The sequence below is a fragment of the Rana temporaria genome, chromosome 11, assembly GCF_905171775.1.
Source record: "Rana temporaria chromosome 11, aRanTem1.1, whole genome shotgun sequence".
Lineage (NCBI taxonomy): Eukaryota > Metazoa > Chordata > Amphibia > Anura > Ranidae > Rana > Rana temporaria.
In genome coordinates, this window is record NC_053499.1 from 12,219,951 (window position 1) to 12,244,124 (window position 24,174).

At 49.7% G+C, this 24,174-nt stretch overlaps 1 protein-coding gene across 4 annotated transcripts in view; it reads left to right on the forward strand.

The window, feature by feature from the left end:
- Window positions 1–24,174, forward strand: part of EXT2 (exostosin glycosyltransferase 2) — an 86,947-nt gene that overhangs the window by 22,307 nt on the left and 40,466 nt on the right. For all 4 annotated transcript variants that reach the window (XR_005744161.1, XM_040328050.1, XM_040328053.1 and 1 more), the window contains exon 8: window positions 17,517–17,648. Coding sequence is in view for 3 of the 4 variants with exons in the window: in XM_040328050.1 (XP_040183984.1) it covers window positions 17,517–17,648 (132 nt within the window). In the remaining variant the exon portion in view is untranslated. The remainder of the gene's footprint in view (window positions 1–17,516; window positions 17,649–24,174) is intronic.

The window sequence follows — 24,174 nt, forward strand, 5'->3', positions numbered from 1 at the left end:
GGCCTCTCCCTGCCCCTCATTGGCCTCTCCCTGCCCCTCATTGGCCTCTCCCTGCCCCTCATTGGCCTCTCCCTGCCCCTCATTGGCCTCTCCCTGCCCTTCTTTGGCCTCTCCCTGCCCCTCATTGGCCTCTCCCTGCCCCTCTTTGGCCTCTCCCTGCCCCTCTTTGTCACTGCTGGGCGTAGAGCTTCGGAACGCGTCAGCCGGTGGATAACCCCCTTCCCTTTTCCCACGACTGATCGGAGCATCGTTCGAGGTCATCTCTTTGCAGCTTATGTCGATTAAGCTTTACTGCAATTCTTTCTGCTACACTTGTGAGTAGGCCCTGTATATATTTTAAAATTGTATTACATTTTTTTAACCTCTATACACTAGGTTAGTGCGCCTTTGTTTTCTTCCTCTTTGGCCTCTCCCTGCCCCTCTCTTCCCCTCTCCGCATGTATGCATTCATTTTTTACCCAGCAAAACAGTGATGCTGCCTTAATGGGCCGGTCCACGCATTGTGTATGAGGAAGAGGCTCTTGGGAGATGTAGTTCTGGATGTGTGCCTACATCAATAGGAACTGAGCTCACTGCAGCTGCCCCTGAAAAAAAAAAAAACGAAAGTCTGGCCATGATGTCACAGTGAGTAATAAAAGCTGACTCTCACTACAGGAACAAAGCAGAATAAATAATACTGGGACATCCTTTAGAGGGGGGAAAAGAGGGGTTTAGGAGTACATTTGGTGTAATTCTGGGACATTCACTTTAACCCCTTCCCGACCGCCGCATGTACATATACGTCGGCAGAATGGCACGTACAGGCACATTGGCGTACCTGTATGTCCCTGCCTTCTAGCGGGTGGGGGGTCCGATCGGGACCCACCCCCGCTACACGCGGCGGTCGGGTCCCCTCGGGGAGCGATCCGGGACGACGGCGCGGCTATTTGTTTATAGCCGCTCCGTCGCGATCGCTCCCCGGAGCTGAAGAACGGGGAGAGCCCGTGCTTCACTATGGCGCTGCATCGATCGAGTGATCCCTTATATAGGGAGACTCGATCGATGACGTCATTCCTACAGCCACACCCCCCTACAGTTGTAAACACACACTAAGTGTACACCAAATCCTACAGCGCCCCCTGTGGTTAACTCCCAAACTGCAACTGTCATTTTCACAATAAAGAATGCAATTTAAATGCATTTTTTGCTGTGAAAATGACAATGGTCCCAAAAATGTGTCAAAATTGTCCGAAGTGTCCGCCATAATGTCGCAGTCACGAAAAAAATCACTGATCGCCGCCATTAGTAGTAAAAAAAAAAATAATTAATAAAAATGCAATAAAACTATCCCCTATTTTGTAAACGCTATAAATTTTGCGCAAACCAATCGATAAACGCTTATTGCGATTTTTTTTACCAAAAATAGGTAGAAGAATACGTATCGGCCTAAACTGAGGGAAATTTTTTTTTTTATATATGTTTTTGGGGGATATTTATTATAGCAAAAAGTAAAAAATATTGCATTTTTTTCAAAATTGTCGCTCTATTTTTGTTTATAGCGCAAAAAATAAAAACCGCAGAGGTGATCAAAAAGCTCTATTTGTGGGGAAAAAAGGACGCCAATTTTGTTTGGGAGCCACGACGCACGACCGCGCAATTGTCTGTTAAAGCGACGCAGTGCCGAATCGCAAAACCTGGCCTGGGCATTTAGCTGCCTAAAGGTCCGGGGCTTAAGTGGTTAAAGTGTGAAAATGCAATTGGGGGAGATTTACTAAATCTGGAGCACAGAATCTGGCGCAGCGGTACATAGTAACCAATCAGCTTGTAACTTCATAACTACTTTATACACGGGGTTCTAATTTTTCTAGATGACAAAAGTGTTTGTTTTTTTTTGCTGCTATTTTTAGATTGAGTTGGTTCTTCTTTTAAATGACGCTCCTGTTTGAGTGGTTAGATTTTTTCTTGGTATGATGGCAGTGTAAGTACAGCAAGGTCTTGATGTGCTGGTGAGTACAGAGCTGTCTGACGTTCGGTGAGAAGTAATACAGGAGAGTTCATTTCCTCGGCTTCATGTGAAAATATTGTTGTTGGAGTTGGTTGGCGGCTTGCAGTTCGCTCGGCTGCCTGCACATGTCTCCCGGATCTCAGGTTCTACACGGAGGACACGGATGTCTGTGAATGGACGACTTCCAACCAGAGACAGCAATCCGTTTTATTTTTCTCTTTAATATTTCAATGTATTCCTTTGATATTTTCTGATGTGTTCTTAAATGAACGGATCTGATTTATTATGTGCGATGCCTGGAATTTTATCTTGGTGGCTGGACTATAAATATCAGTGTGTCATTGTCTAAGATCGCGAGTTTCAGTGCCCTGGGTCGCGGACCCCGAGTGTCGGCGTGCCCTGGGTCGCGGACCCCGAGTGTCGGCGTGCCCTGGGTCGCGGACCCCGAGTGTCGGCGTGCCCTGGGTCGCGGACCCCGAGTGTCGGCGTGCCCTGGGTCGCGGACCCCGAGTGTCGGCGTGCCCTGGGTCGCGGACCCCGAGTGTCGGCGTGCCCTGGGTCGCGGACCCCGAGTGTCGGCGTGCCCTGGGTCGCGGACCCCGAGTGTCGGCGTGCCCTGGGTCGCGGACCCCGAGTGTCGTCGTGCCCCTAGGTCCCGGGCCCCGAGTGTCGTCGTGCCCCTAGGTCCCGGGCCCCGAGTGTCGTCGTGCCCCTAGGTCGCGGACCCTGAGTGTCGGCGTGGCCCAGGTCGCGGACCCTGAGTGTCGGCGTGGCCCATGTCGCGGACCCTGAGTGTCGGCGTGGCCCAGGTCGCGGACCCTGAGTGTCGGCGTGCCATGGGTCCGGATGCGCGCCCCAGGCCCCGGACCCTGAGTGTCGGCGTGCCCCGGGTCCCGGGCCCTGAGTGTCGGCGTGCCCCCAGGTCGCGGACCCTGAGTGTCGGCGTGCCCCCAGGTCGCGGACCCTGAGTGTCGGCGTTCCCCCAGGTCGCGGACCCTGAGTGTCGGCGTTCCCCCCAGGTCGCGGACCCTGAGTGTCGGCGTTCCCCCCAGGTCGCGGCCCCTGAGTGTCGGCGTTCCCCCCAGGTCGCGGGCCCTGAGTGTCGGCGTTCCCCCCAGGTCGCGGACCCTGAGTGTCGGCGTTCCCCCCAGGTCGCGGACCCTGAGTGTCGGCGTTCCCCCCAGGTCGCGGACCCTGAGTGTCGGCGTGCCCCAGCTTCAGGACCCTGTCGTGCCATTGCTCCGGTATCCAAAGTGTCGGTGTACTAGAGTTTCAGAACCCTGAGTGTCTGTGTCCCACAGCTCTGGGATGCCACGTATCAGCATGAAAAAGTCCTGTGTTCCCAAATCTCAACATGCCATAGTCCAGTAGGCCTTGAATGTTGCCAACCCAAAACCCCCACACATAACCCATAGCCCCCAACACATGGCATGTTGCATAGCCCTGGCACCCTGCATTCTGCCATGCTTTGACTCCACACCCCGGGTTTGCAGCCATGATCATGTCACCATCGCCGTGCCCCTGACCTCGGTGTCCATCATTCTACAAACCCCAAAGTGCCGTCATTTTGATGTCCCAGGCTTCTTAAATTGGCAAAATGCTATGTTGTCTTCCTTTATTTAAGAAAACTATTAAAAATAGAATTAACAAAGAGTTCCGGTATTTTTAATGGGTGTCATAGAGCAATGTCTACTTGGGCAACCAACCCCCCTCCCCCACCAGGTACGCGGGGAATGAGCGTCTGACAAGTGAAATAGTATCTGTGGGTCGGTGAGGAGCAGAGCAGCATGTGTGGGTCAGGAGGCCTGGAGAGGTGCAAACAGATCTGTGATTTATCTACACGGCGGCTTCTGCAAACAAGCTTTTATTTGGCCAGTGGATTTTGCTTGAGTAACCTCTGACCCCGCAGACCTCTGAAGTGCCGCGGCTGACGGCCCAGCTCCCCTTTCAACCATCCCGCCCGGGCCTCACTGTGTGTTTTAGGTATATGTTTCTGCACAGCAGGGTACCTGCAACAGAAGAATCTCATTCCTAACTCCCCGCATGGCACTTCTGGGCTCCAGGCACAACAAAAAGGACGTTTGGGGTGTGGGGTGTCTGTCAGCTGCATAGTTTCCAAATTCTTGTTATATTTTGGTATGTTGGGTGATCATTCCCTTTTGCTTGACCCTCCAGGAATAAGAGCCTGGTCACGGAGACACACCCAACCCATGGGGCCTTACACTAAAACTGTATAATAACGTACCTTGTGTCTTCGGTGGTTGCCACATTGGGTAAGGTATTGCCCATGTGTACCTGTCTAGGGGCACAAACATTTCCGAATGTCGCTTTGATTACCAGAGCTTACCCACTCGAAGACCAGGCCTTTTCTGGCACTTTTTGGTTTCAATACAATATTCCCAACGCACACATTCCTGTAAAGATGGCTGTATTGTGTCGGCGTGCCCTCACTGCCCTGTGTCCCGGACCCTGAGTGTCGGCATGCCCCAGGTCCCATGCCCTTAGTGTTGGCGTGCCCCAGGTCCCTGGCCTTAGTGTCGGCGTCTCCTAGGTCCCTGGCCTTAGTGTCGGCGTCCCCTTGGTCCCGGACCCTTAGTGTCGGCGTTCCCTAGGTCCCTGGCCTTAGTGTCGGCGTTCCCTAGGTCCCTGGCCTTAGTGTCGGCGTCCCCTTGGTCCCGGACCCTTGGTGTCGGCGTGCCCTTGGTCCCGGACTCCTAGTGTCGGCGTGCCCTAGGTCCCTGGCCTTAGTGTCGGCGTCCCCTAGGTCCTTGGCCTTAGTGTCGGCGTCCCCTTGGTCCCGGACCCTTAGTGTCGGCGTCCCCTAGGTCCCTGGCCTTAGTGTCGGCGTCCCCTAGGTCCTTGGCCTTAGTGTCGGCATCCCCTTGGTCCCGGACCCTTATTGTCGGCGTCCCCTAGGTCCTTGGCCTTAGTGTCGGCGTCCCCTTGGTCCCGGACCCTTAGTGTCGGCGTCCCCTTGGTCCAGGACCCTTAGTGTCGGCGTGCCCTAGGTCCTAAATATTCCATTTAAAAAATATATATATAATTTCTTCCTCAGTTTAGGCCGATACGTATTCTTCTACATGTTTTTGGTAAAAAAAAAACACATTCCTGTAAAGATGGCTGTATTGTGTGGGCGTGCCATAGGTCCCGGGCCCTGAGTGTCAGCGTGGTCCAGGACCCTTAGTGTCGGCGTGCCCTAGGTCCCGGACCCTGAGTGTCGGCGTCCCCTAGGTCCCGCACCCTTAGGCCCCATACACACGAGAAGCAAATGTAAACTCAAGTTTTTAAGGCAAAAACCAGCGTTTAAAACGCCCGTTTTTGCCGCGAATTTCGCTGCGTTTAGCGGCATTTTACCGCGTTTGCGGCTATAAGCCTTCATAACAAAGACATTGTAGACCCTCCCAAAGCTTTGAAACGCAAAAACGTTTGCGGCAGAACCCAAAATTTTGCGTCCGAAAAAACGAGCCTAAACCCAACTGCTTTAAAACGCCAAAAAACCTGATTGTGTACATGGACACATAGGATAACATTAAATGTGTTCAGGGGCAGTTGAAAAAAATGCCCAAACGCCTCTGAACTCGAGTTTACCAGCGTCTCGTGTGCATGGGGCCTTAGTGTCGGCATGCCCTAGGTCCGGGGCCCTGAGTGTCGGCGTCCCCTAGGTCCCGGACCCTGAGTGTCGGCGTCCCCTAGGTCCCGGACCCTGAGTGTCGGCGTCCCCTAGGTCCCGGACCCTGAGTGTCGGCGTCCCCTAGGTCCCTGGCCCTAAATATCCCATTTAAAAAATATATATAATTTCTTCCTCAGTTTAGGCCGATACGTATTCTTCTACATATTTTTGGTAAAAAAAAAAAAAATAACACATTCCTGTAAAGATGGCTGTATTGTGTCGGCGTCCCCTAGGTCCTGGATACTTAGTGTCCTAGGTCCCGGACCCTTAGTGTCGGCGTGCCCTAGGTCCCGGACGCTTAGTGTCGGCGTGCTCTAGGTCCCGAGCCCTGAGTGTCGGCGTGCCCTAGGTCCCGGACGCTTAGTGTCGGCGTGCTCTAGGTCCCGAGCCCTGAGTGTCGGCGTGCCCTAGGTCCCTGGCCCTAAATATCCCATTTTAAAAAAAAAATGATAATTTCTTCCTCAGTTTAGGCCGATATGTATTCTTCTTCTACATATTTTTGGTAAAAAAAATAGCAATAAGCGTATATAGATTGGTTTGCGCAAAAGTTATAGCGCCTAGAAAATAAGGGGGGTGTTTACACTGACATCTCTTCATTCTGCAGCTCTGCGACCCGATCACGGGACACTGGCAAACATCAAGTCTGCGGGTCCAACGGGCTCAGTCTGTCGCGCGCGTGCCGACGGCGGCGCGGGCCTAGTGACCACGTTGGCAAATTCAAGGGGACGTACCTGTACGACCATTTGCCCAGCCGTGCCATTCTGTCAACGTAAATGATTGTGCGGCGGTCCTTAAGCGGGTAATTGAACAAGCTGAAGTTAGAAGCTGATTGGCTGCCATGCACAGCTGCGCCAACACCCTAGTAAATCAACCCCCTTGAAGTCTTTATCGGAAGCCTGCATGACAAGGTGACAACGCAGGAGCACAATTGGGGAGAGAGGACCGTGCGTTGTCACCTTTTTGGCCTTGATGGTAGGATCACCGGGGATTATTTTAATATAAGCTGCTCATCTAAAAAATATTGAAAATGAGTTTTGAAATGATGTTAACATATTAAAGCTTTTGTGGGATTTGATTTATTGGGGTTACATTTAAAACTGTTGGCAGGTTTGCTTTAAGTTGCCAATTTTTTTTTTTTTTTTTTTTTTTTAAGCATTACGGTAAGTTGGTGTTTTGAATAGTCGGAGGGACATTGCCGCCTCCAGTCCTTCGCACCAGATGTACGGACGTCTATTCGCTCTTATGTACAGAGAATTCTGCGCCCCGGGAACAGCAATAAATTATGTCTTGCGTGCCGATTTTTATTTTTTATTTTCCCCCCCCCTTAATAGCAAGGGAGAAAGAGCTGCAGCTTGAAAAGTCCTGCCACTGATTACCGGCGAGTCCCCGCAGTTGTTAGCGAGACTTTCACCAGGGGATTGAATTTAATAAGTAGGAAAGAAGCCCTGACTTCGCCTTAGATCTTTTCCAGTATTTATTGTATGCCTGTGCGACTCCTTGACCCGTGCTCCTTTGAGCCCCGGCGGAGAGAAGGGCTGACTGATGGGCTCGGCAAGCCCCGCAAAATAAGAATTAAGAATGAAAACGGGGTTTATGTAACGGGAGTAAAAAAAAAAAAAAAAGAAAAGAGCGCACCCCGCGTCACTTCGGGGGGCGCCGCGTCCCACCGCGACACCAGGGGAGTTAATCACGGGGCCCCAAGTGAAAGCGGAGCGAAGTTCAAGGAGCGATAAATAATCCGCCTGAGTTACGGCCGCGCCGTATGTAAAACGTCAGCTATGATTTGCCACCGAATATTTAAAGTGTGCAGCCTTTTAATTTTAAAATCCAAAACCTCGCAGGCTCGACGAGCGGCCGAGCCAAATTAGGAGCCTGCCTACTAACAAGGCAGGTTGGAGGAGTGATGGATGACTCTTGGCGCGGCGCCAAAACCGCAGAGCGGTTTTAAAGGGCTACAAAGCTTGGAAGCTGTTTGTTTTGCAGAAATGGGTTCGGACAAACGGGACGCGGTGACCTGATTTGAAGGAGAACATGAGCCGGTCCTTCAGACTGTTTCCAATGGGGTAGATTCAGGTAGGGCTGCGCACTCTTACGGAGGCGCAGCGTACCGTTTTAACGATACGCCTCCGTAAATTACTTGCGCTACGCTTCATTCACGAAGCAGTAGCTCCGTAATTTGCGCGGGCGCTCTGTAAAACTGGCCGGCGTAAGCGCGCGTAATTTAAATGATCCCGTAGGGGGCGTGGATCATTTAAATTAGGCGCGTTCCCGCGCCGAACGTAGTGCGCATGCTCCGTCGGGAAACTTTCCCGACGTGCATTGCGGTAAATGACGTCCCAAGGACGTCATTTGCTTCAACGTGAACGTAAATGGCGTCCAGTGCCATTCACGGTTTTTAATTACGCAAACGACGTAATTTTCAAAAATCGCGACGCGGGAACGACGGGTATACTTAGCATTGGCTGCTCCTGCTAATAGCATGAGCAGCCTTACGCAGAAACCGACGAACGCAAACGACGTAAAATGCGAACGCCGGGCGCGCGTGCGGTTGTGAATCGGCGTTAGTATGCAATTTGCATACTCTACGCTGACCACTACGGGAACGCCACCTAGCGGCCAGCGTAAGAATGCAGCCTACGATACAACGGCATAAGAGCCTTATGCCAGTCATATCTTAGGCTGCAGTCGGCGTATCGAGCTTTCTAAATCGGGAGAAGTCGATACGCCGGCGCAACTAAGAAATTACGCTGCGTATCTATGGATACGCAGACGCAATTGCTTTCTGAATCTACCCCAGTGTCTATAGGCAATCCACGAGATTGACCTGTGTAAGTGATACCCCTTTTCATCAGTCCTACAACTAAGCAGGGCTGAGTTAAAGCGGAGTTCCACCCAAAAGTGGAACTTGCGCTTCATCCACTCCTCGCCCCCCCTTACATGCCACATTTGGCATGTAATTTTTTTTTGGGGGGGGGGAGTGGGGGCTTCCTGTCCCACTTCCTCCTTCTGCCGAGGGGCTGCTAAGGCGAATAGTCTAATCGCCTTTTGGCAGCCCCTCTTCCTGTAGGCGATCGCCTGGGACACGTGACAGGTCCCAGGCGATCGTCTGTCCAATCAGATGGCGCGGCGCAGCGCCGCTCACGCATATGCAGTGGGTGCCCGGCCGTGAAGCCGAAAGCTGTCACGGCCGGGTGCCCACACTTGGAATGAAGGCGCCGGCCGGAGAGGAGAGGAGCGGAGCCCCGGCCGGCACGTCGCTGGAACGTGGAGCAGGTGAGTGTATATTTATTAAAAGCCAGCAGCTACACTTTTTGTCGCTGCTGACTTTTAATAAACATTAAAAATGACTGGAACACCCCTTTAAGAGCATCATGTGCTTGGTGCTGAGGATTTTGGTGGACCTTTTACTGGGCACCCTTCTGCTTTCCAAGAGCCTGTTCTGGCGCGCGCCCAAACTCAAAATGGCGCGGCTGCACAGGCGTAACACTAGGGAACTTTTGAACCAGAAAACAAATATTCCTGTGCATGAGTGGATTAACCAACAATCAATAGTCCATAACAACGATGATAAATAGTCCATAGCAACGATGATAAATAGTCCATAACAACGATGATAAATAGTCCATAACAACGATGATAAATAGTCCATAACAACGATGATAAATAGTCCATAACAACAATGATAAATAGTCCATAACAACGATGATAAATAGTCCATAACGACGATGATAAATAGTCCATAACGACGATGATAAATAGTCCATAACAACGATGATAAATAGTCCATAACAACGAGGATAAATAGTCCATAACAACGAGGATAAATAGTCCATAACAACGAGGATAAATAGTCCATAACAACGATGATAAATAGTCCATAACAACGATGATAAATAGTCCATAACAACGAGGATAAATAGTCCATAACAACGAGGATAAATAGTCCATAACAACGAGGATAGCGGTACCACTGGCCTTGCTGCCCTTCGTGGATGGGGATATCCTAATGGCAAACGAAAGAGAAAAACGTCAAAGGCGCACCGGCCTAGTGTGTTACCGCTAAAATGAATTTATTAAATACAACAAAAGAAACGTACTCACAATTGTGGTAGAAGAAATCTCAGTAAAAAGTATGCACCAAGCAGGCTGCAGCGTGTAGCACCTGGAACCACACTCCAAATGGTCATGGAGGAAATGAAGAGGGTCACTGCCGGCTGACGCGTTTCAAAGCTCAAGGCTTCTTCATCAGAGCCCAGCAGTGTAAAACCCTCCAAAAGTCTCCTTTTTATGTACACACACACGTGACCGGTCCCCCCTCATCCAATCTCTCTCTCTTCCTTTCCTTTTTCTACTATACCTATTTTCTTCCATTTAACTCAAAATCTGGTATGTTTCGACCAAAATTGGCCAAACCATAGTATGTACAGATCACGATTCTCTTTGCGATTCTCCAAAAATGCCTGGCAGCTGGCATCGGATCAATGCTGGTGCACAGTGCACACTCCCTGCGGTGTAATGCCTGGCAGCTGGCATCGGATCAATGCTGGTACGCAGTGCACTGCACACTCACAGTGACAGCTGTGTTTCCCGTCGAGTGTAATGCCTGGCAGCTGGCATCGGATCGATGCTGGTGCACAGTGCACACTACCTGCGGTGTAATGCCTGGCAGCTGGCATCGGATCAATGCTGGTGCACAGTGCACACTCACAGCGGTGTTTCCCAGTGACTTGTCGGTATTGTTCCCCTATCCAGATGGTTCCTGTAAGGACTGCGCAGGCGCAATCCTTGCCGACGGAAATCTCCGAACCTCGGCCGGCATCCAGGCTCATTCCTTAACATCCCTGTGGATTGGAGGATGTTAAAAAAAAGAGCCAGGAGGCCGAGCGAGCGGAGAAGCGAGGATGTGAGGCCGACTAGCCACTTTCCTGAAATTCCACGTCGCCCTGGATGGATTTATGTCGGCAAGGATTGCGCCTGCGCAGTCCTTACAGGAACCATCCTGATAGCCGGAACCATATTGGCAGATCACCGGCGGTGTAATGCTAGGCAGCTGGCATCGGATGAATGCTGATATTCAGTGCACTGCACACTCACAGTGACGGCGGTGTTTCCCGGTGTTCTACCTAATAAGGGGGGGGTCCTAATCCGCTGGGGGAACATTCTCGGCAGGACAGTGTTTCCCGGTCGGAGAGTGTTTACCGGCCGAGAAATGTGGTACCGCCCACGAACAGGCATCTTCTCTGCTGACTGACGTCAGTTCCGATATCGGCGCCATTTGCGTTCCAGGGTGGTTACGCGGCTTCTCCTCTGGGCCAGGCTACATCCTGGAAAATCGAGCCAATACAGGTTGGAGAACGCGCGCGGGGGTGTATCGAGATCGCGATTAATATACGATTAATCGTTCAGCTCTACTAGCCGCATCTTTGAAGCGGTGTGTATACCGCTCCTGCTCATTGAAATCAATGGGGCACCGCGGCTATACCGCCGGCAAAGCGCCTCTGCAGTGGCGTTTTGCAGTGGTTTTTAACCCTTTCTTGGCCGCTAGCAGGGGTAAAACTGCCCTGATAACGGCCGAATAGCGACGGTAAAGCACTGCTAAAAATAGCGACGCTTTACCACCGATGCACCTCCCGCCCCAGTGTGAAAGGAGCCTTAAGTATCAATAGGGCGACTGGGGGGCAAAGCCAAGCTTGACTTTTTTAGGAAGTCAAGATTTGCATATAACATCACCTGTGTCTTTTGGATCTCCAAAATATTTTTGACATATTGTATTGATTTAAGGTAACCTCTACTATGCTTTTTTTTTATCATCTGCTTAGTTTGTGACAGGTTTACGCTCATCCTAAATAAACTTGCCCTTAGCGGATTCGTTCCTGCGACTTTATTTCGGTCGCATTCACCTACACATCTAAAGAATATTTTGGACAAAGATTTACTGTAACTGACACTTTTTTTTTGTCAAAAAAAAAAAAAAAAATCCCTCTTGCGTCGGCCTTTTGTGAGCCTATAACGCTTAGGCGAGCGGAACCCTGTAACGCCACCAGACGAAACCATCATCTCGGGTTTTAGACAGACGGATGGCCCCCTTAACAGGCTATTAATCTTTATAACCGATCCCCGGCCTATCTTCTGCTTTCCTTGTGCATTTAAGTGAAAACGTTCCCTTGGGAGTTTCTTTTCAAGTGAATTTTTCGGAGACTTTACAAGCGGTTCTCGTGCTTTGCTCAACATGCCATTAAGAAGTGTTACACGATGTCCTTTCCTTATTGTACTTCTCCCACTATGTTTATTGGCCTGTAAACTGCGCAATCATTGTGTCGCTGCCGCTCTTTTTGGGGCTAAACAAATAGATCTCAATTTTTTATTTTTTTTCCTCTATCCGGCTTGGGCTTTACTCACACGGGCCCTCTGCATTTGTTTTATTAGTGCAGGAGAAAATTGATCTGGGAAGTATGTTTGCTTTTTAGGTTTATATGCAAAAACAGTTGCATTTTGGTGCGTTCAATGCGTCTCTTGGACGCACAGATTTATTTTTTATGTAAATGCAATTAAATTGAACGCACTGGCCCAGATTCAGGTAGATCCGGGCAATATTTGCGTGGGCAAAGAGCAAAGATTTTTCTCTGCGCCCACGCAAATATTTTGATTTGCCCGCGATTCACGGAGCAGTAGCTCCGTAAATTGCGTGGGCGCTATGCTAATTAGCCCTGCGTAAGGGCGCCTAATGTAAATGATCCCGCCGGGGGCGGGAATCATTTAAATTAGGCGCGCTCCCGCGCCGAGCGAACAGCGCATGCTCCGTCGAGAAACTTTCCCAACGTGCATTGCGGCAAATGACGTCGCAAGGACGTCATTTGCTTCTAAGTGAACGTGAATGGCGTCCAGCGCCATTCACGAATCACTTACGTAAACGACGTGAAATTTAAATTTCACGAGCGGGAAGCGCAGCTATACTTTAGCATTGGCTGCCCCTGCTATTAGCAGGAGCAACCTTGCGCTAAAGTTGCCGTATGGAAACTCCGTACCTTGCGTGCCTAGGGCCCGCGCAACTTTTGTGAATCGGTGTTAGTATGCAATTTGCATACTATACGCCGATCACAATGGCCGCGCCCCCTAGCGGCCAACGCAAGAATGCAGCCTGAGATATGAAGGCATAAGGAGGCTTATGTCTGTCAGATCCTAGGCTGCAGTCGGTGTAACAAGGTTCCTGAATCAGGAGCACTCGTTACACCGGAGCAAGTAAGCACTTGCGCCGCGCAACCTATGGTTGCGCGGGCGCAAGTGCTTCTTGAATCTGGGCCACAGTGTGAATGATACCACTTAAAACAGGGTTTGACAAATTTGCTTGGAATCTAGGAGCCAGCTAAAAAAGTTAGGAGCCAGAAAACGCGCCCCGTCCCGATGAGCTCGCGCGCAGAAGCGAACGCATACGTGAGTAGCGCCCGCATATGTAAACGGTATTCAAACCACACATGTGAGGTATCGCCGCGATCGTTGGAGCGAGAGCAATAATTCTAGCCCGAAAACCTCCTCTGTAACTCAAAACATGCAACTTGTAGATTTTTTTTAAACGTCGCCTTTGGAGATTTTAAAGGGTAAAAGTTTGTCGGCATTCCGCGAGCGGACGCAATTTTGAAGCGTGACATGTTGGGTATCAATTTACTCAGCGTAACATTATCTTTCACAATATTAAAAAAAAATGGGGATAACTTTACTGTTGTCTTATTTTTTAATTTAAAAAAGTGTAGTTTTTTTTCCCAAAGAAGTGCGCTTGCAAGACCGCTGCGCAAATACGGCGTGACAAAGTATTGCAACGATCGCCATTTTATTCTCTAGAGTGTTGGAATAAAAAATATATATATTGTTTGGGGGTTCTAATTAGAGGGAAGGAGATGGCAGTGAAAATAGTGAAAAATTACATATTAGAATTGCTGTTTAACTTGTAATGACAACGACCACCACCAGATGGGGCCAGCTGACAGAAGGAAGAGCTTGGGACTTCACAAGGCCGCAAAGCCGCGGCCTTAATTACTGGCCGTCACGGGCCCGCCGCGATCGCACGCAGACGCCACGCCTTTCATTGGCTGACAGCTGATCACATGTAAGGCGCCGAGGTCGGCCCCTTATTCTGATCTATGATCACAGAGTCTCAGTGACTCGGTGATCACGCCGCACGCGCCCTGCAGGGGGCGCGCGGGGAGCGTGCAAAGGGGAGGATGTCTATTGATGGCGGAAGGTGGAGGAGCGCAAGGTCTCTAACATCCACCAGCTCTGTGATGTCGTAATGGAGGAGTGAAAGATGACTCCATTGGTGACCTGTGAACTCCATGCCCAAGAGGGTTAAGGCAGTGCTGGAAAATACTGCCCCATCATTGGTGTCAGTGGGAGGAATTATGTCTCATTGTTAATGTTAGTGGGAGATAAAGTGCCTCATTGTTGATATCTGTGGGAGGAATAGTGACTCATCATTGGTGTCAGTGGGAGGAATAGTGACCCATCATTGGTGTCAGTGGGAGGAATAGTGACCCATCATTGGTGTCAGTTGGAGGAATAGTGAACCATCATTGGTGTCAGTGGGAGGAATAGTGCCCCAGCATTGGTGTCAGTGGGAGGAATAGTGACCCATCATTGGTGTCAGTGGGAGGAATAGTGACCCATCATTGGTGTCAGTGGGAGGAATAGTGACCCATCATTGGTGTCAGTGGGAAGAATAGTGCCTCATCATTGGTGTCAGTGGGAGGAATAGTGTCCCATCATTGGTGTCAGTGGGAGGAATAGTGACCCATCGTTGGTGTCAGTGGGAGGAATAGTGACCCATCATTGGTGTCAGTGGGAGGAATAGTGACCCGTCGTTGGTGTCAGTGGGAGGAATAGTGATCCATCGTTGGTGTCAGTGGGAGGAATAGTGACCCATCATTGGTGTCAGTGGGAGGAATAGTGACCCGTCATTGGTGTCAGTGGGAGGAATAGTGTCCCATCATTGGTGTCAGTGGGAGGAATAGTGATCCATCGTTGGTGTCAGTGGGAGGAATAGTGTCCCATCATTGGTGTCAGTGGGAGGAATAGTGACCCGTCATTGGTGTCAGTGGGAGGAATAGTGACCCATCATTGGTGTCAGTGGGAGGAATAGTGACCCATCATTGGTGTCAGTGGGAGGAATAGTGACCCATCATTGGTGTCAGTGGGAGGAATAGTGACCCATCATTGGTGTCAGTGGGAGGAATAGTGCCCCGAGGGCCAGATGAAAACAAGCAAAGGGCCACATCCTGGTTTAGAGACCACAGCCCTAGATAATAATGATCAGTTGACCCGTGTGGTGGGGGCACAGCCTCACTACATGGGAAAAAAAAAATTTTGCCCGGAGTTGGGAAGGCAAAATTTTACCTTCTTTTTTTTTTTTTTTTTTTTTTTTTTTAATGGGGCTAATAGTCTTTGTATCAGGTTAGCCACGGCTTCTCCCAGTCACTGTTTTCAGACTAAACAGATCTGGATACACACATCCAAGTCGCAGCAGCGAGTCTGATCCCTGCCAGTAAAAGTCGGAGCCCCCCCATCCCCCCACCCAGCCTCCTCTCTCTCTCCTTCACATGCAATTTCCACCGGCCCATTGGTAAACCCAGGGGGCTGTAAATTAAAACCACTTTATTTGATAGTCAGCCCGTCAGAGGGCCCCCCTCTCCTTGAAACTTTTGTAACTCAAGAGGCTTTAAGCATGAGGTCAGCATCCCTCAAGGTATAATTCTTGGCAAACTGGGATTTGGAGCCGAGGAATTCTGGGAAAGGAAGGATGATTTTTTTGGAACTCCGGTTACAGGGGGGGGGGGTCGCGATTCAAACGCTCAGATCCAAAAGACAAACACCCCCCCCCTTTTTTTTTTCTGTGCGGTTTTGGGGAGGATTTGATAGGAGAGATCTCAGAACATGATGTCATGGAACCTTCTCTGGATGTGTCAGTCTTGTGGCCTCCGTGACCTCGGCTGTAACACGGACAGAATGATGATGGCGGCCTAAGGGCCACGCGACTGAATAAACAATGGAATTTTATCATTTTATTATTTGTTTAACCACTTCCATACCGGGCACTTACGCACCTTCCCGCCCAAGCCAATTTTCAGCTTTCAGCACTGTCGCACTTTGAATGACAATTGCGCGGTCCTGCGACGTGGCTCCCAAACAAAATTGGCGTCCTTTTTTCCCCCACAAATAGAGCTTTCTTTTGGTGGTATTTGATCACCTCTGCGATTTTTTTTTTTTTTTTTGCGCAACAACTAAAAAAAGACTGAAAATTTTGAAAAAAAATTACGTTTTTATTTTTTTCTGTTAATTTTTTTGTAAATAAGTAAGTTTTCTCTTTCAATTACGGGCACTGATATGGCGGCACTGATGAGCACGATGAGATGGCACTGATGGACATCGATGAGGTGGCACTGATTGGCGGCACTGATGGGCACACATAGGCGGCACTGATGGGCACACATAGGCGGCACTGATGGGCACACATAGGCGGCACTCATGGGCGGCACTGATGGGCACTCATAGGCGGCACACACGGGCACTCATGGGCGGCACTTATGGGTGGCACTGATGGATACTTATGGGTGGCACAGATGGGCACTGGGCATGGATGGGCACTGTGGGGTGGCACTGATGGACACTGTGGGGTGGCACTGATGGACACTTGGGGTGGCACTGATGGACATTGTGGGGCAGCACTGATCTACCAATGTTGCCAGTCAGTGCCCATTTGTGGGCACTGATTGGCATCTTTTTTTTTTTTAAAAGAAGCTTCTTTTTTTTTTTAAGACTTTTTTTTTTTTTCAAGACTTTTTTTTTTGCCCACCCTGGTGGTCCAGGGTGGGCTTCCCTGATGGTCCATGTGGCGATCCGAGGGGGGGCTGCGCTGATAAACAATCAGCGCGAACCCCCCCTGTCAGGAGAGCCGCCGATAGGCTCTCCTCTACTCGCCTCTGTCAGACGTGAGTGAGGAAGAGCCATCAACGGCTCTTCCTGTTTACATCGTGATCAGCCGTGATTGGACACGGCTGATCATGTGGTAAAGAGTCTCCGCCGGAGGCTCTTTACCGAGATCGGTGATGCGGGGTGTCAGACTGACACCCCGCATCACCGATCGCCGCGCTGCGCGCCCCCACGAAATCTTGCAGGACGTCCATGGACGTTCTGTCAGGATTTCACAACCACTTCCCGGACGTAAATCGGCCATAGGCCGGGCGGGAAGTGGTTAAAGTAGATGTAAACCCGATCGCTAAAAATCTCATATAAGCTTTAGCGGCGTGCATTTGCACCCGCTACCCGGAAACTAGATACGCTTAAATTGGGCTAAAATACGAGCGGCGTAAGTCTCCTACGCCGTCGTATCTTAGGGTGCAATTTTTCCGCTGGCCGCTAGGTGGCGCTTCCGTTGAGTTCGGCGTAGAATATGTAAATGACTCGATACGCCGATTCACGAACGTACGTGCACCCGTCACAGTAAGGACACGCCGTTTCCTTAAGAGGTACGCCGGCGTAAAGATAAAGCTGCCCCTAGATGGCCTAGTCAATGTTAAGTATGTCCATGTCCCCAAACCAATACAGCTGGGGATTTTGCAGCTGTGGTGGCAACTTATTATGATTATTCTTATTATTATTATCATCATTATTTTTATTATTATTATGATTATTCTTATTATTATCATCATTATTATTATTATGATTATTCTTATTATTATCATCATTATTTTTATCATCATTATTTTTCTTCTTATTATTATTATCATTTTTATTATTATCATAATTGTTATTACCATTTATTAAAGTGAAATGGTTGTCCGGATGATAATATACCTTTTTTCTTCTTGTTCTCAGGCTCGCTGGTTCTGGGAAGGTTACTTTAGGTCAATGAAGACCATCGCCTTGACCACACTTCAAATCATCAATGACCGGATCTATCCGTATGCTTCAAGATCCTATGAAGAATGGAATGACCCCCCTTCTGTGGTAGGTCACATCCCTGTACTTTCCTTATGGATAACAATATGGAGGCAAAGAGAATCTCCATACAAGCCAATCAGATTCCAGCTGCTGTTTTTCTGCATCAGGTTGGAACATGAAATGATTGGTTATCCTAGACAACACAGATCCTTTTATTTCTCTTGTTTTGTATGTTTTGGACCTCCTTAAAGAGGAACTCTTCCCCCCCACCCCTTCCCACTGAGTAATCCATCATACTCACATTCCCAAGTAATTTAGAAGTGTTCTGTAACAATCCACTGCGCTGCTCCTGCACACTGTCCTGCTCCTGCACGCCGCGTCTTACTCCTGCACGCCGTGTCCTGCTGCTGCACGCCGCGTCTTACTCCTGCACGCCGCGTCCTGCTGCTGCACGCCGCGTCCTGCTGCTGCACGCCGCGTCCTGCTGCTGCACGCTGCGTCTTACTCCTGCACGCCGCGTCCTGCTGCTGCACGCCGCGTCCTGCTGCTGCACGCCGCGTCCTGCTGCTGCACGCCGCGCCCTGCTGCTGCACGCCGCGTCCTGCTGCTGCACGCCGTGTCCTGCTCCTCTATCTTCTTCTGTGATGTCATCGGGGGCGGACTGTCTTCTCAGGGTTCTTGCAAATGGACTTCTAATGATGAGCCGCGTTGCATCATACCGCGTCTTGCTGCTGCACACCGCGTCCTGCTGCTGCACACCGCGCCCTGCTGCTGCACACCGCGCCCTGCTGCTGCACACCGCGCCCTGCTGCTGCACACCGCGCCCTGCTCCTGCACATCGTGTCCTTCTCTATCTTCTTCTGTCATGTCATCGGGAGCAGACTGTCTTCTCAGGGTTCTTATAGATTGAATTCTAATGATGAGCCGCGTTGCATCATACCGTGTCCTGCTGCTGCAGGCCGCGTCCTGCTGCTGCACGCCGCGTCCTGCTCCTGCACGCCGCGTCCTGCTGCTACCACGCCGTGTCCTACTCCTCTATCTTCTTCTGTGATGTCATCGGGAGCGGACTGTCTTCTCAGGGTTCTTGCAGATGGACTTCTAATGATGAGCCGCGTTGCATCATACCGCGTCCTGCTGCTGCACACCGCGTCCTGCTGCTGCACGCCGCGCCCTGCTGCTGCACGCCGCGCCCTGCTGCTGCACGCCGCGCCCTGCTGCTGCACGCCGCGCCCTGCTGCTGCACGCCGCGCCCTGCTGCTGCACGCCGCGCCCTGCTGCTGCACGCCGCGCCCTGCTCCTGCACACCGTGTCCTTCTCTATCTTCTTCTGTGATGTCATCGGGAGCAGACTGTCTTCTCAGGGTTCTTGCAGATGGACTAATGATGAGCCGCGTTGCATCATCAGGATGCAAGGCTTTAATAATATCGCTTTAAGCTTTTAAGGGGCCCTATTAGAGCTCCCGAGACACATTGGCGTATCTATTTGATGTTTCACAATGCAATAAATTTTGCGCGATCTCTCAACAATCGGTCCGGCGCTCCTGTTTTGTTTTTTTTCTGTAATCCTTGAAATCTATCCAAAGCGCCCCCTAGAGGACGTGCCTTTGATCTCCCAGCACAGAGTCCTTGTATCTTTTAATATAGTTTTCACTGTTAATGTGAGTTCAGTCTTCTTTTGGATCCAGCGCTTCCTTTTTTTTTTTTTTTTTGGGCTCCTCCGATTTGCTTATCTCTGACAATACACTTTTTTTTTCCATTCGACGTAAGAAGCCAAAGCATGAAAAATACCGATGAACCTCCAGATAGTAAATATCCTTCCGGCCCCTTCACAAAGAAAAAAAAATATAATTTCTTTCCAAATCTCACTAGGGTTGGCTTATCTCTTTTTGGAAAATTGATAGCAGATCAGCCCGTCTATCGCTTCTTTAAATTGCCGCCTTGCTCATTATACGCCTGATTTCGCGAGAACGCAGGCAGGCCCGGGAGAAATCGCGTGCCGCGCCAGAGCGGGGAAAAAAAAGGCCTTCCCGTCAGCGAGGGGTTAATCAGGATCCCCTCCTGCCCTTTAACCATCGCAGGATGAGAATCACGCTGACATTCTTTCTCAGAGTATGCCGTGGAAATACATTGCGCATAATTGGACCAAAACACAGAATAAATCAAGGCTTTTCCTTTTTCTAAGGTCTGGTTATTCGTAATTGAAACCACATTGGCGGTTGAGGGTTGGTATTTAAGGAGAAAGGAAAAAAAAAAAGAAGAAAACTTAAAAATACCAGGAGAAGCTAAAAAGAGTTGAATTCTTCATCTGTCATGACACGATGTTCATCTTGGCGGGTGGATCGTTAACGCCGGGCTAAACCGCTGCTAGGTGGGACTATGAAATAGATTATAATAGCTGCCATTACCATTGAAGCTGAACTTTGGCCCCCAAACTTTAAATTAAATATATTCTTCAATAAAAAAAAATATATATATATATATATATATATATATACCCAGATTCACAGAGAGCATGGCGCACATTACGCCGCCGTAGCGCACACACTGTACGGCATGCCAACATAGCGTGGAGAGGCAAGCATTGCATTCAGCAAGCCAGTGCTCTCTACGCTGCGCCAGCGTGGCATGGGTTTCGAAGGCGCACGCCGGCGTAGGTGGAAGTGGTTTGTGAACCCATGCAAAAGATGGGCCGAGCGCCAGACAGGTACGTATCATGAACTGCGCATGCGCGTGACGTGGACGCATGCACAGCACCCCCCTGCACCTGCTCACAACCACGCCGGCACAACTTCCTAAGCTACGCCGGATCACTACGTACGCCGTGAACATAACGTACGCCCAGCCAGACCCACGTCCAACGCACAATATACGCCGGCTTGTGTTCCCTGGATGCAGACCTGTGCATGTCTATAGCTACCGACTGTATCACGGAAGTGCGCCCGCAAGCTAAGCCCCTTGGGAGAGAGCTTCCCAGAGAGGGGGCTAGCTGATGCGGGAAGGATCCAAAAGAGCCGCCGGGGGACCCCAGAAGATGAGGATCGAGGCCACTCTGTGCAAAACGAACTGCACAGTGGAGGTAAGTATCACATGTTTGTTATTTTTTTTAAAAAAAGAAGCTTTTCGACCCCTTTAACCACTTAAGGACCGCCTCCTGCACATTTACGTCGGCAGAATGGCACGGCTGGGCACATGTACGTACAGGTACGTCCTGTGCTAATGCCCAGCTGTGGGTCGCGGGCGCGTGCCCGCGACCCGGTCCGAAGCTGCGGGACCCGCGGACCCGATCGCCGCTGGAGTCCCGCGATCGGTTCCCGGAGCTGAAGAACGGGGAGAGCTGTGTGTAAACACAGCTTCCTTGTTCTTCACTGTGGCGGCGTCATCGATCGTGTGTTCCCTTTTACAGGGATACACAATCGATGACGTCACACCTACAGCCACACCCCCCTACAGTTAGAAACACATATTAGGTCATACATAACCCCTTCAACGCCCCCTTGTGGTTAACTCCCAAACTGCAATTGTCATTTTCACAGTAAACAATGCATTTTTTGCTGTGAAAATGACAATGGTCCCAAAAATTTGTCAAAATTGTCCGAAGTGTCCGCCATAATGTCGCAGTCACGAAAAAAATCGCTGATCGCCGCCATTAGTAGTAAAAAAAATTTTTTTTTATAAAAATGCAATAAAACTATCCCCTATTTTGTAAACGCTATAAATTTTGCGCAAACCAACCGATAAACGCTTATTGCGATTTTTTTTTTTTTTTTACCAAAAATAGGTAGAAGAATACGTATCGGCCTAAACTGAGGGAAAAATATTTTTTTTTAATATATTTTTGGGGGATATTTATTATAGCAAAAGTAAAACATATTTTTTTTCAAAATTTTCGCTCTATTTTTGTTTATAGCGCAAAAAATAAAAACCGCAGAGGTGATCAAATCCCACCAAAAGAAAGCTCTGTTTGTGGGAAAAAAAGGACGCTAATTTTTTTTGGGAGCCACGTCGCACGACCGCGCAATTGTCAGTTAACGCGACGCAGTGCCGAATCGCAAAACCTGGCCGGGTCCTTTTAGTTGCCTTAAAGTGGAGGTTCCCCATAAATTTATTTTCGAACAATACATTGAGAAGACTGATTACACTGCGGGTATGCTGGGTTTTTTTTTTTTTTCGTACATACCTCGTTATCGCCGTTTCATCCCTGGGCTTCCGGGTATGATTCTTGCTGGACCTAGTTGATTGACGTTCCTCCGACCGGCGCATACTGCGCGTCACGACTTTCCGACAGAAGCCGAACGTCATTGCGCAGGCGCCGTATAGAGTCGGCTCTATACGGCGCCTGCACAGCGACGTTCGGCTTCTTTCGGAAAGTCGTGACGTCAAGTATGCGTCGGTCAGAGGAACGTCAATCAACTAGGAACGCCCAGACCCGCAAGAATCATACCCGGAAGCCGAGGGATGAAACGGCGATATCGAGGTATGTACGAAAAAAAAAACAGCATACCCGCAGTCTTCTCAATGTATTGTTAGAATTTTTTTTTAGGGGGAACCTCCACTTTAAGGTCCAGGTCTTAAGTGGTTAATGAGCATTTAATGTGAGAAGGAGCCCATGCAAAGGGTATGTTTTTTGTTTTTCCCCCTGGAGCTGGGCTTTAACATCTAAAGTGTCCCTTTTCTTCCTGTCGGCGAGCAGTCACCAAGTCCCCTCCCTTCTGACCCAACTAAATTATTGGCTGTCGCCGGTGCCTAATTTTACCTTTTGATGCAGAAGAGGTCATAAGGTCTCAGACAGCAGACGTCGCAGGCAGGCAGGCGGCCGGCTCCCGATTGCACTTGGAGTGTAAGCCTTAAAAGGCCTATTTGCAAGTGTTTTTCTCTTGTAGGCCACTTGTTAAGTGGAAGTGGTTAATGACCTGCGCGCCCGGACTGTCAGGGTGTTAATGGTTCTGCGGAGTGGGACGGGGACCTCTGTTCACTTGTTTTCAGTTAGCTCTGGAATTCCCGGGCCCCCGGGCGGGTTCTTGTACACGCCATTGTTCTGCCCTGAAGCCCCCCCGGCTTGGACAGTATCGGGGGGGGGGGGGGGGGCACATGGATGCTTCTCTTCCAGCTCACGCTGTGTCCTCGGTGTCCTCTCGGGGTCAGCAGGTGGAAGCAGACAGCTGCCTCTATCTATGGGGATTGGGATGGCTGGGATTTCGCCAGCACCTGTTAATTAGCCGGATTTGGATCAAGTTACTGAGACGTGCGCTGTGGGTACGTTTTTATATAGTCGTTCTGTGGCTGCCGACTATTTGGGAACCCATAAAGTGGAGGTACAGCATTTTGAAGTCTTAGGCTCCATTCACATCTAGGCAGACAAATTCGTGGCGTTTTGTCTCGCGTATTGCGGCGGCAAATAGCGGCGTTTTGTACCGCGATTTGCGGCGACAAAACGCAGCGATTGTCCGCCTAGATGTGCCCCTCTATGGAGATGGTTCCCGAAAGCCGCCTGGAAAAAAAGGTCCGGGACCTTTTTCCAGGCGGCAGGCGGTCGGCGTGGAGATGTGAACCATCTCCATAGAGGGCAATGTCTTTTCATCACTCTGGCGGCAGCGGCGTCGCACTACAGGCGACAAAACGCCTAGATGTGAATGGGGACTTAGCCTAGGTTCACATTGGAGTGAACCCAGAGGCGATTCAGTTTGCATGTCTTGCGCTATATCAGTTCCTCGCTCACTCATTTGTCATGCGATTTGAGAGTCGCAGCCTATTGGAGGCGATGGAACTGTTCCAATCGGTGCGACTTTTGCAGCGCCCCACTGATTTGCGAAAGTATTCCCTGCACTACTTTTGCCGATTTCAGGTGCGACTTCAATAGACATCTACTCATGAAGCCCCACCGATGTCTATCAAGTAGCACCTGAAGTCGCGCTGACCTTGCTACTTTGAAATCGCGCGACTTCAAGTGAAGTAGCGCAATTTCAAAGTGGCATCAATGTGAGCCAGGACTTTAACCTCGCATTTACAAAAAATAATTAATAAATAAATGTATACTACAGCTGAGATTGACTTAACCACTTAAAGCGGAGTTCCGGCCACAATTTCACTTTTTAAATATAAATACCCCTGTAATACACAAGCTTAATGTATTCTAGTAAAGTTAGTCTGTAAACTAAGGTCCGTTTTGTTAGGTTGTTACAGCATTTAGACACTTTATAAAATAGAAATTGACTGGGGCCATCTTAAGTGTGGGCATCATGAAGCCAGACTGTATGACTTCCTGGATTTCAGCCTTGCAGATCTCGCATATGCTCAGTGCTGCACAAGCAGCGTAATAGGTTTCAGATCAGGTTTCAGCACCTGTACTGTCCAAGTCACATGATTCTTTGAGACTGGGGAGTGCACAGACTCCTGGAAAGTTACACCCACTACATTCCCAGGAGTCTGTGCGGTGTAGGTTAGGAAGCATTAAGCACCTAGGTGCAGGAAGTGGGAAGATTAACTATTCTGCCTAGCAACAACACTTTGAAGGCATCTAAAAAAAAAAAAAAATTTCGTAAAGGACTAATGACATTTTTTTTAAAACTACTGATGTAATGTTATATTTATGGGTG